This window comes from Terrapene carolina, unplaced genomic scaffold, assembly GCF_002925995.2.
Source record: "Terrapene carolina triunguis isolate 2854851 unplaced genomic scaffold, T_m_triunguis-2.0 Scaffold58, whole genome shotgun sequence".
NCBI lineage: Eukaryota > Metazoa > Chordata > Testudines > Emydidae > Terrapene > Terrapene triunguis.
Genome location: NW_020664409.1, coordinates 112,128,700 through 112,142,238, shown reverse-complemented (window position 1 = coordinate 112,142,238; position 13,539 = coordinate 112,128,700). Strand labels below are relative to the sequence as shown.

General features: G+C 66.7%; 1 protein-coding gene across 3 annotated transcripts in view; it reads right to left on the bottom strand.

Moving 5' to 3' along the window:
* TONSL (tonsoku like, DNA repair protein) overlaps positions 1–13,539 on the bottom strand; it is a 16,583-nt gene that overhangs the window by 2,484 nt on the left and 560 nt on the right. Inside the window, exons 2-22 of one of the 3 annotated variants that reach the window (XM_026647073.1) lie at positions 12,737–12,832; positions 9,987–10,129; positions 9,494–9,677; positions 8,760–8,889; positions 8,362–8,533; positions 8,016–8,130; positions 7,215–7,360; positions 6,640–6,792; positions 6,160–6,285; positions 5,285–5,453; positions 4,978–5,042; positions 4,704–4,793; positions 4,319–4,391; positions 4,051–4,214; positions 3,770–3,893; positions 2,678–3,450; positions 2,491–2,585; positions 1,968–2,124; positions 1,703–1,781; positions 876–1,177; positions 257–428 (exon numbers count right to left, since the gene is read on the bottom strand). In XM_026647073.1, the coding sequence (XP_026502858.1) occupies positions 257–428; positions 876–1,177; positions 1,703–1,781; positions 1,968–2,124; positions 2,491–2,585; positions 2,678–3,450; positions 3,770–3,893; positions 4,051–4,214; positions 4,319–4,391; positions 4,704–4,793; positions 4,978–5,042; positions 5,285–5,453; positions 6,160–6,285; positions 6,640–6,792; positions 7,215–7,360; positions 8,016–8,130; positions 8,362–8,533; positions 8,760–8,889; positions 9,494–9,677; positions 9,987–10,129; positions 12,737–12,832 (3,528 nt within the window). Of the gene's footprint in view, positions 1–256; positions 429–875; positions 1,178–1,702; positions 1,782–1,967; positions 2,125–2,490; positions 2,586–2,677; positions 3,451–3,769; positions 3,894–4,050; positions 4,215–4,318; positions 4,392–4,703; positions 4,794–4,977; positions 5,043–5,284; positions 5,454–6,159; positions 6,286–6,639; positions 6,793–7,214; positions 7,361–8,015; positions 8,131–8,361; positions 8,534–8,759; positions 8,890–9,493; positions 9,678–9,986; positions 10,130–12,736; positions 12,833–13,539 lie in introns of those variants that run through there. The other 2 variants (XM_029914363.1, XM_029914364.1) reach the window with 2 other exon arrangements.

Sequence of the window (13,539 nt, the reverse complement as noted above, 5' to 3'; positions counted from 1 at the left end):
CTGGGTAGCGGGGAGCTGTGGGGCAGGACTGAGGGGCACTGGCAGAGTTGGGATGGGACTGACAGTGATCAGCACTCTCTCCATGAGCAGAGCCATACTCGCCCCCCCAGCTGAGAGCTGTTCACCCTCCCCCCAGTCCCTCTGGGGCTAACGGGGGTCTCTAGCCTGGAGATGCCTCTGCTATCACACACGTGGAGGCTAGCAGTGGCCTCTGCCATGTGGCCAGTGCCCTGCCCCTGCTCAGGAGGCCACGTACCTTTCAGGCTGTTGGCCAGCAGGAGGCGGTGGTGCTGCAGGAAAGCCCCAGTGAAGCCGCAGGCCTGCAGTCGGAGCGTGGTCAGGACGGGGCAGGCCTGAACCAGGCAGGCCAGGGCCTGGGAGCTGCTGTCTCCCAGGGGGTTCAGGCTGAGATCCAGCTCTTCCAGGCTCTGGCAGGATGGGAGGGGAGGAGTCAGCGCTGCTGGGGGGGGAGGGGTCACCCCCAACTCTCTGGGGTCTGCCCCGCACACCCAATGCCATCAGACGGGCAGGGGGCTGCACCACCCTGCTGCTGAGGGGCACGGGGGAGAAGCAACAGTGGGAGCAGAGCCCCCCACATGGGCCCCCCCTCCCCTAAGTGACCCCCAGAGCCTCCCCTGCCAGGGCCCGAGGAGCAGACTCCCTGGCACCAGGAGGGGGGCTCCCCCCAGAGCTCCAGGGAGGGCAGCTCGGGGGTCCCCAGCCCCTGCTTGGGGCTCTAGGGCTCAGACATGAAGCCAGGGCCCCTTCCACACCTGGGCTGGATGCACCACGTGCACCTTCCCCCCCGCCCAGTCTTTGGAGGAAGGGGGCGGGGGGGGGGGGAGGGAGAATGCTGGACATGCCCCCAGCCCTACCTGAAAGGCCATCTGGGCGGGCAGCCCTGCCACCAGCGTGCGGAGCCCCTCGGCCCCGAGCTGGTTGGCCGACAGGTCGAGGAGGGTCAGGCCGGGCATGGTGCCCAGCGTGGCCAGCAGTTCAGTGGCCAGGCCGTCGGCCAGGCCGTTCCCAGCCAGCCGCAGCTGCCGGATGCAGGTCTGTAGCTTGAGGGCGCGCAGGAGCGGGGTGAGGTGGGGCTGACGCAGCGAGAGGCCGCAGGCGCTGAACGAGGGGCCCGACTCCTGCAGCTCCGTGATCTTCAGCAGCAGCCGGTGCTCGCCTGCAACGCAGACAGGGCAGGTGAGGGCAGGTCGCCTCAGGCCCGCTGGGGGGCCCGAACTGCTGCCGAGGGTCCCTGGACTCACAGCAAGCAGCCAGGGAGAGAGAGCCCCCAGCGCTGCACAGGGGTCGGCCGCGACCGAGGGCATCTCCCCTCCCCCTCAGCATCGCATGGGGGTCAGCTGCGACCAAGGGCACCTCCCCCCTGCGCTGCACGGAGGCCGGCCGCGACCAAGGGCACCTCCCCTTGATCCCCCTTCCACAGCCGGGGCCGGAGGCCCAGAGACTGAGGGACTTGCCCAAGGCCCCACAGGGAGACTGTTGCAGAGCAGGGTCTCAATCCCAGGCTGGTGCCCTGCCCACTGGACCGTCCTTCCCCCTCTACCCCCAGAATGTGATCCCACACACAGGGCAGGGGGTGTCCCGGGGCCCTACAAACCCCAGTGAGACCTGGATCCTTCTGTGCCCGATGGTTCCGCTGCCCACCCAGAGCATGGCCAGCAAGGTCCCCGGGACAGCCTCTTACCCACGGCCAGGCTGCGACAGGCCTTCCTGTACCGGTCGGCGAGCGGGGGCAGGTCCCAGGACTGCACCTCTGCTAACACCTGCAAGGGAGAGGAGAACCCCATTGGCACAGGATGGGCACCGAACCCCCAGTCCTCTGCACCAACCAGCAGGGGCCCAGACGCCACGGTGATGGGCCCCACGACGACCCCCTCGACGGCCTGCGGGGGAGCTACGTGGGCTCAACCCAGGAGGCGCCAATGCTGGCTCGGACGCCCCCTGCTCACCTCCTCATTGCTCTGCAGCACGTCCACGATGAGATCCTGGGGCGCCAGCAGCGCCCCCTCCTTCTTAAGGGTGAGCCGCGGCAGCAGGCCGCACGTCTGGTAATGGCGCTGGGCCGCCTGCTCCGCCAGCCACGCCACCGGGCGGCTCTCGCTGCTGCTGCGAGTGAAGGGAGAGGGCTGAGGCAGAGCACCCCCTACAGGCCATCGGGCACCTCAGCCGGAACCAGGCCCCCCAGGCTCACCCCTGCCCCCCGCTCCCGAGGTGTGGCTGGGAGGGGAAATCACGTCCTACTCAGAGCGGTGTTACCCCGAGTACCTGACCCCCATGGCCGACCCCTCGCCCCAGGGGGATGGGCCCCAGAAGCTCCCTGGGAGCCAGACCCCTTGGAGGGTGCTGCTAATGCCGCTCCACGCTCAGCCTGGAGGGGGCAGGACTCCACCCGCCCCCCTGCCCCAGGGGGCTGGGGTGGGGGTCCAGGGGCACTGGACCAGACCGGGAGGAAGGAGATGAGCCGGCTCTCACCTGTGGGGCACGGGGATAAGGAAGACGTTGTCCTGGACCCGGACCCGCACTCGGATGGGGGGCGGCCGAGCAGGGGCTGCAGACAGCGAAGGGAGCTGGGGACAGGAGAGTGGAGTCAAGGCACACAGGACACCCCAAGGGTACCCCACCCCTCCCCGCTGTGAGCCAGACCCCCCAAACACCTCACCTGTGGGGCCTCTCCACTGCCTCTCAGGCCATTGGCTCGGCTGCCGTCCGTGGGCCTCGGGTCAGTGAGGGGGGCGGCTGTCTCTGGGGCCCCCAGGGCGCAGGCTCCGCGGGACCGGCCCAGCACTGTTCTGTCCACAATCTGGGTGAGGCGGCTCTGCCGGGCCCTCCTCCTCTGGGGGGGCGCTGGGCGGGGGGCCCCGCCGTCACTCTCAGGCCCTGTGGCGTCCCCAGAGTCTGAGCCCGACTCCCCCTGGCCCCAGCGGCTCCTCTTGCAGGGCTCACGGCTCGCCCCCAGGTCATCCTCCAGCCAGTCGTCCCCCACGTACTCGTCTGCTGGGATCAGGGCCGGCCTGGCAGGGGCCTGGGACGGCACCGGCTCTGTACCCAGGCAGGACTGGGCGCTGCCCACGCTACGGATGGCCGCTTCGTACTCTGCCTGGCCACCACCGCGGGTGGGCAGCTCAGGCTCCTCCTGCGCCAGGAACCCTGGCATCCGGCAATCCTCCCCCAGAACCCTCTGGGACAGGAGCCGCTGCCTCTTCTTGACGGGGCGGAGCGGAGTCATGCAGTCGTCCTGCTCGGCCCTTCGCTCTGACCCCTTCCCACCATGCTGACCGGGGAACCCGCAGGGCGCGGGGGGCTTCTTGGAGGGGCCCCCACTCCGGGGCTGTGTGGCCAGAGCAGAGGGGCGCAGGGTTAGCGGCTCCGAGAGCTCAGCATCAAACAGCTGGCTGGGCAGTGTCTCCCAGGGCGGCGGGGCCGCTTCGGGTGCTGTGGGGGAGACAAGAGACCCCATGAACTGGGCCCCCAAATCCAGGGCCAAACACCCCAAGAGCAAGGGGCTGCGGAGCACAGCGGGGAGACGGGGGAGAGGAAAGGCAGCCCCTGGTACCATCCTAGTCCCCAGGATGACAGGGGCAGGGGACTCCAGCCCGCCCCTTGCCAGCGGGTCTGGGAGCTGTGCTGAGGGCTCAGCAGAAAAGCCAGGGGCACCGGGTGAAAACGAAAGAGCAGGCTGGGGCCGGTGCCCACTCAATGCTGCCCCCTCAGAGACGCCTCTCAGCTTCCCTCCTGCCCAGCCTGGCCTCACCTCGCCCCGCCACGGCCTCCTTGAGCAGCCGCTCCATGGCTCGGCAGCGCTGGCGCGTCTCCTGGTCCAGGTCCTTTCCGTACATCCTCACCCACTCCTGGAGGGTGCCCAGCGGGCTCAGGCCCTGCAGGGGCGAGACATAGGCCATGGGCACCACTGCAGGCAGGGCCTCAGGGCGACGCTGCTGTCAGCCTGGCCCCAGGAGCCAGGGCACTGCCCCCACACAAACACCCTACAGCCATGCAGGGTGTGCCCAGCCCAGTGCCAGCCCCTGCCCTCACCTTGGCGTTCCTCAGCACCGCCGACGCACCCCTCTGGAGCAGCAGCTCCGCCACCTCGAAGTGGCCGCAGTTGAGGGCGTCGTGCAGGGGGGTGATCCCCTCGCAGCCCGGCCCCCCGGGGTCATCGATGGAGGCACCACGCTCCAGCAGCAGCCGGACGATCTCTGGGCACAGGAGCCAGCAGTTAGTGCCAGGCAGCGGTGACACGGCCCCTCTGGCCCCCTGCCCCAGACTTCCCCGCCCCCACCCACTGCCCCCCCTCACTCACCCAGATGCCCATGGTTGCAGGCCTCGTGCAGGGGCGTCCAGCCGCAGTAATCCCGCGGGTTCAGGGGGTGACCCTGACACCAGGAAGGAAGAGACATGAACAGGCACGGGGGTTATGTTGAGGCTGGCAGTCCTGATGGGGAGAACTGTGAACCCCCCTTCTTCCCAGTGCACCTGCCCATCCCCCAGGACCACACGCCAACCCCAGCACTTCCATCGCCAGCGGGATCCCTTCAGCCCCGCTAAAACGCGCCCACTGCTGGGGGGGAGCGTGGGGGGCCAGTCCGAAGGGGCTCTGCAGCGCCAGACAGCTCCCCAGGGGCTGCGGGCCGACAGGGAAGGAGCCCGCTGGGGCTCGGTGCCTGCGACCCGGGACCGTCTCCTACCTGCTCCAGGAAGATCTGGACCCGGCGCAGGTTCCCGTCAATGCAGGCTCGGTGCAGCGGGGTCTCGCCTCGGTCGTTCCGCCGGTTCCACTGCAGGGGCGAGGGGAGGGGAGGCACCGGGATCAGAACTGCCCAGGGGCCCCGGATCGGAGCCAGCCCCATCGCCCCTGACATCCATGCAGCCCCGCCCCCACCCGGGATCCAGCCCCGCGGGGTCTCAGCCCGGCTCCCGATTACGGAGCAGGAGCGATGGTCCCCCAGGCCCCGGCCTCACCTTGGTGATCCGGCGCCGGCCAGGCACGCTCTTGTTGTAGCCGTCCAGGTCGTCTTCCTCCCCATCTGGAACACAGGCCCGGGTGAGGTACCGCAGCGCTGGGCGTGTGGAGGGGCCGGGGGCTGATCCGGGGGGTGGGGGAAGCCGGCTACAATACAGCCCCCCACCCTGCAGACGGGCCCCACGTGCCAGGCAAGGCACATGCAGGGCTACAGCCCCACCCACCACATTCCTGCCCCGCTCCCCTGCCAGGCCTCGACTCCCTGGGATGCCCCCTGCCTGCCCCTCCCCTCCCCCGCCCACTCACCGCTCTCAGACAGCTCCAGGTCGCTCTCCTCCAGGGGCTCGCTGTCCCCTAGCTCCTCCTCGTCACTGTCCCCGGCTGCGCTCCAGCCCTGCAGCCTGGCCAGCGTGTCGCGGGCCTCGGGGCACCCCCATTTCTGCTGCACGGGGTGAAGGTGCCGCAGGATTTGCCACTGGGGGACGAAGGGAGATGGGCTGATCCCCCTGCCCCAGAAGGGGGCCAGGGGAGGAGGCAGGAGCCCTGGCTGGGGGTGGGAAGCTCCCGGGTCCCTCAGCCCTGGCCCGGCCCAGCAGGGGGCGCTGCAGTGAGCAGGGCTGGGGCACTGGCCATCGGGGCAGGTCCCAGGCCCCCCAGCCCTGGCCCGGCCCAGCAGGGAGGGCTATAGGTGAGGGCAGAGGGGACGCTGGCTATGTGGGGCTCCCCACAAGTCCAGTCCCAGCTGCACTGGCCGCATTTCAGCTCAGAGCCCCAGCACCCCACGTCCTTCCCTCCAGCCACCCCCAGGGCTTCTGCAATGCTGGGTCCAGCCTGGGCTCCCGGGCGAAGGGAGACGCAGCGTTCCCTGGTAGGGGGGCTAAACAGACTCTTCCTGGGCACGTGTCAGCGAGGAGCGGGGGCAGCCAGGACGAGCTGCATGTGGGGGGGGGGGGTCAGGAGTGGGCCAGAAAGTGACGCATTCGGCAGCAGGCCCCAGCAGTGAGGTCTAGTGGTTAGGGCAGGGGACTGGGAGGCAGGACTCCTGGGTTCCATGCCCACCTCAGTCCCAGGCTTGCGGGACCTTGAGAGGGGCGCTGCCAGCTGCCCAGCCTGAAGGGGGCGCTGCAGGCGAGCACTGGAGTCTGCGCTGGGGAGCACCTCAGGTCCCTCCCCCCCATCACCTGCAGCCTGGGCTCCCCGGCCCGCTCCGCACACTGCAGCGCGCTCCGGAAGCAGGGCTCCAGCGCTTCGTAGCCTTCGCCGGCCTCCTCCCTGGCCAGGGCGATGTTCAGCCAGGTCTTCCCCTCCTGGGGCGCAGAGACAATGGGTCAGGGGCTGGGCTCAGCCCGCCGGCCACCAGCCCAGGCCCCCTGCTCCTCCCCTGCCCGCCGGGGGGCACATGGATAACCGGGGCCATTGCCAGCAGGGGCAGGTAAAGCCCTTTGCCACCCTGGCCCTTCTTCCTACCCCCGAGACGTGGGGCCCTAGCCAGGCCCTGCCTGCTAGCCGAGCTTCCCCCACCCCAGCAATGGGGACCCAGGCCCAGCAGGGGGCGAGGGCGGGAAGGGGGGGCTCTGTCTCCATGGGCCGAGGGCGATGCCCACCGGGCAAGCACAGCAGAGCCAGCGGCTCCGGGCACAGTCCAGGCTGCCCCCCCTCACCTCCAGTGGGTTCCCGCGCCGCAGCGCCAGCTCGGCCTGGTAGTGCTGCACAGCCCGGCCATGCTCCTTCAGGTCCCCGTAGGTGGCAGCCAGGGAGACGTGGATCACAGCCAGCTCCTGCTCAGGCCTCCGCAGGGTTTCGGCGTAACGCAGCTGCCCAGAGAGAGACTGTCTATAGCCCGCCCCGCCCCCGCTCCTCCGGCCTCACCGCCCTGCCCTGGCCCAATCAGCCCAGCCCAGGGCTTGCTCTCCCCAGCCCCGCCCCGCCCCGGGCTCGCTCCTCCGGCCCCGCCCCGCCCCTCTGGCCCCGCCGCTCTGCCCCGCCCCGGGCTCGCTCCCCCAGGCCCACCCAGCCCCCGTTGCTGCCACCTGCGCCCCATGCCCTATGCGTGAATCTAGGGTGGCCGGCAGGGGCGCCTCTGCAGACCAGCACCCCAGACGTGGCTAGGAGGAAGGGGGAGCCCCAGTGCAGACCAGCCCCTTACCCAGGCACAGTGCCCGCCAGCACGGGGTGCACAGCCCAGGGGCAAGCTTGTCCTGCCCCCTGCACGAGGGCACGGGCAGCCCCGACCCACCTGCCTTTGGTAGGACTCCACAGCCCGGCGATAGTCCCCATGCTTGGAGAACAGGTCCCCCAGCTGCTCGCATAGGCCCAGGGCTGCCTGCGGGTCGCCGGGCGCTGCCTCCTCCAGGGCCTCCTGCAGACGGCTCACCTTCAGGGCTGCGAGAGAGGCCGGCAGCGTGAGCTGCCTGCGCCGGGGGCTCGGGACGGCAGGCCTGGGCAGGCCTCCCAGCAGCTCTCACCCCCTAGGGGCTCAGGGCAGGCAGGGGATCCGCAGGTGAAGGTGGGTAGCCTGGGGATGGATGTCCCCCTCACCCTATGGGACACCGGCCGTCCTCCGGGCACCTGCTGCGCTTCCTTCCCAGCCCCACCCGGGCTGGCTCTGGAGTCAGTCACAGAAAGCAGGTGCCCTGTGGTGACGCTGGGGGGGCCACGTCAGGGACTTACCAGGAGCCCTGGAGGCCACCCCCTGGTAGGAACGGTCTGTGCCAGCCTCGAAGCTGGGCGTGCCCGCGGGGAGTGGGAAGGGCTGGCGCTGGGGGCACGGGGATTCGGAGGGGAGGGGGCTGGGCCGGGTACTGACCGCCAGGCGGCCCAGCCGAGAATCTCCCCTGGGGCCGAGCCCCCAGAGCCGCAGGGCTCCCAGCCCTGGTCAGGCTCGCAGAGTTCAGTGCTGCGCCCTGGGGAGCAGACACCCCGGCCTCCCCCAGGAGATCCCCCCAGGCCGGCTGCAGAGGAGACTGGATCCCCCCCAATCCCTGCAGCCCGGCCCCGAGCTCCGTGTTTCAGGGGCTCGCGGCTCCGGCGCCCTCACCGTATCGCAGGCTCCTGCGGACGCTCTCGCGCTGCTGCGGCTGCTGTGAGCCCAGCACGTAGGCCTTCTTCAGCGAGCGCCTGGCGGCCACGAAGTCCCCCAGGCTGAGGAGCACCTGCAAGGCACCAGGCTCAGAGAGGGGGAGGGGGCAGGTGAGCCCCCAGGAGGTACAATTGCTCACAGCCGCCCCAGGAGAACGCGCGCCCCCTGCTGGTGTGCAGGGGAGGAGCTGCCCCTTTGCCCATGGAGTGTGACCAGCTGCTGGGAGGCAGACGGGACGAGGAAGGGGGTCCCCACGTGGGGGGGGGGGGGGGGGGGGGGGGGGGGCACCCCCCCCTGCACTCACCTGGGCGATGCTGGCACAGCACTCGCTCTCCAGGTACTTCTCCTTCATGGTGTGGGCGCAGTCCCGAGCCCGCTCCAGGCAGCGCATGGCCTTGGAGTGCTGCCCCTCCCGCAGGTGGATGTTGCCCAGGTTGAAGTAGGCCCTGTACAGGTCTTCGTAGAGGCGAGTCTGCCTGGAGGGGGGGATGGGGTCACGGCCAGCGGCGACTCGGGGTCACGCCCCCCCCGCCCAGGAAATCCCTGACACCGCCCGCCACACCCCTTAGCCACAGCAACCAGCGGGCTCCCCACAGGCAGCCACGGAGGGTGGGCCAGGGCTTTGGGCTGAATCCTGGGGAAACGCGCTGCCCGGGAAAGGGGCCTTCGGCGGGTCTGCAGAGGAAGGGGGCAGGGCCTTACTCCGAGATGAAGATGCTCTTCTTGATGTAGCAGTTGCACTTGGCCTGGTCCTTCATGCTGTCGTAGACCAAGCCCAGGTTGAGATAAAGCCGGGCCCTCATCTCGCTCAGCTCCCGCTGCGGCACCGTCCCTGGGACACCCAGAGCCAGCCCGTTATCCAGCCGGCTCCGGACGTCCCCGTCCTCACCCACCCAGATCTGCCAGGCGGGAGCTCCAGGGCCCGGGGGCGGCACAAAGAGCCAGGCTGAGTGCCAGGAAACATCGGCCTGTGGCTGACTGGATCATCTCCCAAGGGAAGGGGCGGGAGTGCCAGGACAGCCCTGCCTGAGCCCTGGCGTGGGACTAAGAGGTCAGATAGGGCTGGAGGGCCCCAAAGTGCCCCTGAATATCCCACAATCCCTCGTTGTCAAACAGGCACTAGGAAGGTTCAGCTGGCGCCATGGGCCTGGCCTGCAAACTGGCACAAGGAGACTGGCAGGCCAGACGAAAGCCTGAGGCTCTGTCCGTGGGTCAGGGAGGAGATGGATCTCAGGGACCGGGGGATCCCAGCTCTGGTGTGGGGACAATGGGTGAAGTGTGGGTACTGGTATCACCCAGCCAGGCTGTCACGGGGGCACCTGACTGGCGTTTCCTCCCGGGGCTGCTCCAAGTCACCAGCTGGCAGTCCTTCCCCACCCCCCTGCTCTGGCTCTGTGCCCTGCAGCTCCCAGCCCGCGCGCCCACCAGGCCCTCACCTTCCAGCTTCTCCTCCAGGATAGCCAGGCTCTTCATGAAGGCCTGCTCCGCCTCCCGCAGCGCCTCGCCCGCCTGGCCGCTCTCAGCCACGAACATGTAGGTGCGGCCTATGGTGGCCCAGGCCCTCTGCTGCTCGGTGTGGTCGGACAGGGCATGGGCCAGCGCTAGGTGCTGGCGCTGGTGCTGAGGGGGCAGGACTGTGAGCAGGTATCGGGGAGAACCAGGGGCGGCATGAGACCCCCAAGCCCTGGGGATCCAGGTTAGCTCTGAACTGGGCCCTCTGGGGCTGACAGCTCAGGGGTTACCGCCACCTGCCCCAGTGTTCCTCTTTAAACCTCTGCAGCTATTCTCCCCCCTCATCCCTGCCCCGCTGCACCCTCACCGCCCCCACACTGCAGTCTTCAGGGGGGCTGAACTGCAGGTAATCAGCTTCCATCCCCATTCCCTGGAGAGTCCCGATCCCCGCAGCCAACCAGCCCCCCACCCTCCTACCTTCAGCGCAGCTTCGTAGTTCTCCAGCTCGGCCAGGCGTTCCCCGATCTTTCGGTGGGCCACGGCACAGCCAAGAACGTCCTCCACGCTCTCCAGGAGCCGCAGCTCCTGCCGGTGCTCCTCCAGTGCTTCCCGGTAGCGCCCTGCCGGGAGCAGAGAGAGGAGGCGGGCTGAGGGGGAAGCGAGCCTGCTGCCCAAGGCGGGAGGCAGCACCTGCTTCGTTAGCCACAGCGCTAACCAGGTCTCTCCGGTAGAGAGAGGGGCGTGTTCATGCCACCGTACAAAGCACTGGGAAGAGCGGATCTGGAATACCGAGTACAATTTCACAGCCACGAAAGGTGAATTCAAATGACCAGGGGCAGAGAAGAGCGACTCGGCTCGTCAGGGGAACGCAGGGCCTGGCTCAGGAGAGGCGACTGGAAGAGCCTGGCTTGGTTAGTGCAGCAAAAAGAAGGCTGCGAGGGGATCTCCTTACTCTCTGGTAATACACTGGGCAGGTAAACCCCAGGGAGGGGGAAGAGGTAAGGAAGCGAAAGGACAATGCTGGCCCGAGAACAAACGACCATGAACAAATTCAGGCTGGCAATGAGGGGGAGGGAGGTTCTGGAACCACCTCCCCCCAGGGGTTGTGGGGGACAAACAACTTTGTTAGATTTGAGAGAGAGCTGGGCAAAATTCTGAGTGTGATTGTACGAGGGGGCTGTTTGTAATGATGGGGGCAGGGCTTGGCAGCCCTGGGGACCCTTCCAGTTTCTGTCTTATGTTCCTAATGCTTCATAGATTCCAAGGCCAGAAGGGACCAGTGTGACCATCCAGGCTGACCCCCTGTGCAGCACGGGCCAGAGCCCTGCCCCCAAGTCTTTCCCAGAGCAGAGCTGTTAGAAACGCAGCCGGTCTGGATTTAAAAATCGTCAGCGATGGAGAATCCACCACAACCCTGGGTAAATTGTTCCAGTGGTTAATTACCCTCACTGTCCAAAATGTACGTCCTATTTCCAGTGTGAATGTGTCTCGCTTCAACTCCCAGCCACTGGATCCCGTTAGACCTTCCTCTGCTAGGCTGAAGAGCCCGTTATTCAGCGTGTGCTCCCCGTGTGGGTACTTATCGACTGATCAAGTCACCCCTTAACCGTCGCGTTAAGCCAACAAATAGAGCTCCTTGAGTCTCGCGCTACAAGGTTGGGCTGTCCGGCTCCGATCACATGCTCCAGGTCTGACTGATCACCACACGTGGGTCAGAAAGGAATTTCCCCCCATCACATGGCAGGGACATTGGGGGGTTTTTCACTTTCCACTTGCCAGGATTATCTGGGCCATGGTGCTGCTCGGCCCCTCCTGTTCTCTGCCCATACCAGCCTAGCCTCCTGTGGTGCACTGGCCTTGTTTCGGTTGTTGGGGTCAGTGCGCAGGTGCTGGTGGCCAGATGAGATAATCTGCTTGTCCCTCCTGGCCTTACACTGACTCTCCACTGGGCTCCAGCAACGCGATACGCCTGGGCACGAAGCCTTCAGCACTTAGAAACTCCAGCAAATACAGAACGCTTCAGCGCCCACCAGCAGCTCCCTCCGCTGGCTTCCCGGACAACAGAGTCCAGCTCAGCGTCCCAACCCTAATCTTTGAGGCGCTCCATGACCTGGGCCCAGCGCACCTAAACGAGCCTAAAGCTCCAGGATGGAGGGCCTGGTCGCCAACCCCGCTCCTCCAGCACCACCGGCAGGGGGAAGTTCGGCTGTGTGGCAGATACAGCTTCCTCGGGGCTGGTCCCAGCCTCACTCCCAGGGCCAGGCGCCCTCCTCCGCCCGGCCTCCGGAACATAACCAGAGCAGCGGGGCCAAAAAACAGCCTAGGGAATTTCAGTGACTAACTTTGGAATGATGGCCCTGAAGGGGGGCAATCGTACATCCTGCTACGGGACCCCGTGCTCACCACAGGGGGCCAGACGGAATCCCCTCCGCCCACACTGCACAGCACCACCCGCCGTCCGCTTTCTCCTGAAACAGCACGCACCGGCAGCGCTAGACGGGGCATCAGACGGGCCAGCGACCTGCTTCAGTGTGAGTGGGGCCGACACCGATCATAGAATATCAGGGTTGGAAGGGACCTCAGGAGGTCATCTAGTCCAACCCCCTGCTCAAAGCAGGACCAATTCCCAACTAAATCATCCCAGTAAGGGCTTTGTCAAGCCTGACCTTAAAAACCTCTAAGGAAGGAGATTCCATCACCTCCCTAGGTAACGCATTCCAGTGCTTCACCACCCTCCTAGTGAAATAGTGTTTCCTAATATCCAACCTAGACCTCCCCTACTGCAACTTGAGACCATTGCTCCTTGTTCTGTCATCTGCCACCACTGAGAACAGCCGAGCTCCATCCTCTTTGGAACCCCCCTTCAGGTAGTTGAAAGCAGCTATCAAATCCCCCCCCCTCACTCTTCTCTTCTGGAGACTAAACAATCCCAGTTCCTTCAGCCTCTCCTCATAAGTCATGTGCTCCAGCCCCCTAATCATTTTTGTTGCCCTCCGCTGGACTCGATCCTAGCCCAGAGATCCCATCTCATCCGTGGCCCGTGCACGCAGCACTGGGGGGGGGGGAAAGCTGCGCTTCCATTTCCCCCCCTCCAAGAAAGGCAGGGCCCCAAAACCTGCATGGACAAAGGGGTCTCCAGGCCCCATCTCCCGCAACGTCAGCCTCGGCCACCAGAGACAGACAGGAGCGAGCCAGCCACCAGGAGCAGGACCCTGGGACCCACTCACCATGTCTAGCCAAGATCTCCCCAAGCTGGTTACAAATGGCAGCTTCCTCCTTCAGGCTCCTGCTCCTCTGGGCCTTGTCTTTCGCCTTCTGGAGCTCTGTGGGGCAGCAGGAGAAGAACCATCAGCGCCCGGTCATGCCCCTGCAGCCTGTTAGCACCGAATCCCTCTGGTGCGCAGTTGTCGGCCCTCTAACTAGGCACCAAGGGAACGCCCAGCACAGGGCAGCAAGTCACCCCGGACAGGTCTTAGACCCCCAACCTGTCTGCGCACTCCCTGCAGGTAGGAAGCCCCATCGCCCCCTGGGGGCTGAGTCCCAGAGAAGGATGGACAGGAGGTGCCCAGGTAGCCCAGCCAGTTGGTGTCAGGACCAGGAGCTGTGCCCAGGTCCTGCCAGTGCATTCTTCCCACTCAGAGACCAGGGCCCCCAGGCTAGTCCCAGGGGGTGAACTCCCATCACCTCGCTCCTGGGCCCTGCCCTCTCACATCTGGCTCCAGCTCCCACATCAGTCCCAGCTACACCCCTCTGCCAGTCACAACAGTCCCAAACCCACCAGGGCTGCCCCTGCCCCAGGAGACCACCCATCTCCACCCCTCCCCCAGCCTGTTCCACTCACTGCCCCAGCTAGGGTGACCAGACATCCAGATATTAGGGGCTTTTGTCTTACCTAGGCAACTATGGACCCCAACCCTAAATCCCACCCCCTAAAATACTGCCCGGATCCCCCTCGCCCCACTGCCCAGATCCCCAGCCCAGGAGCCCAGCTCAATATCCCACCTTCAAACACCACCCTGACACCCTCCCC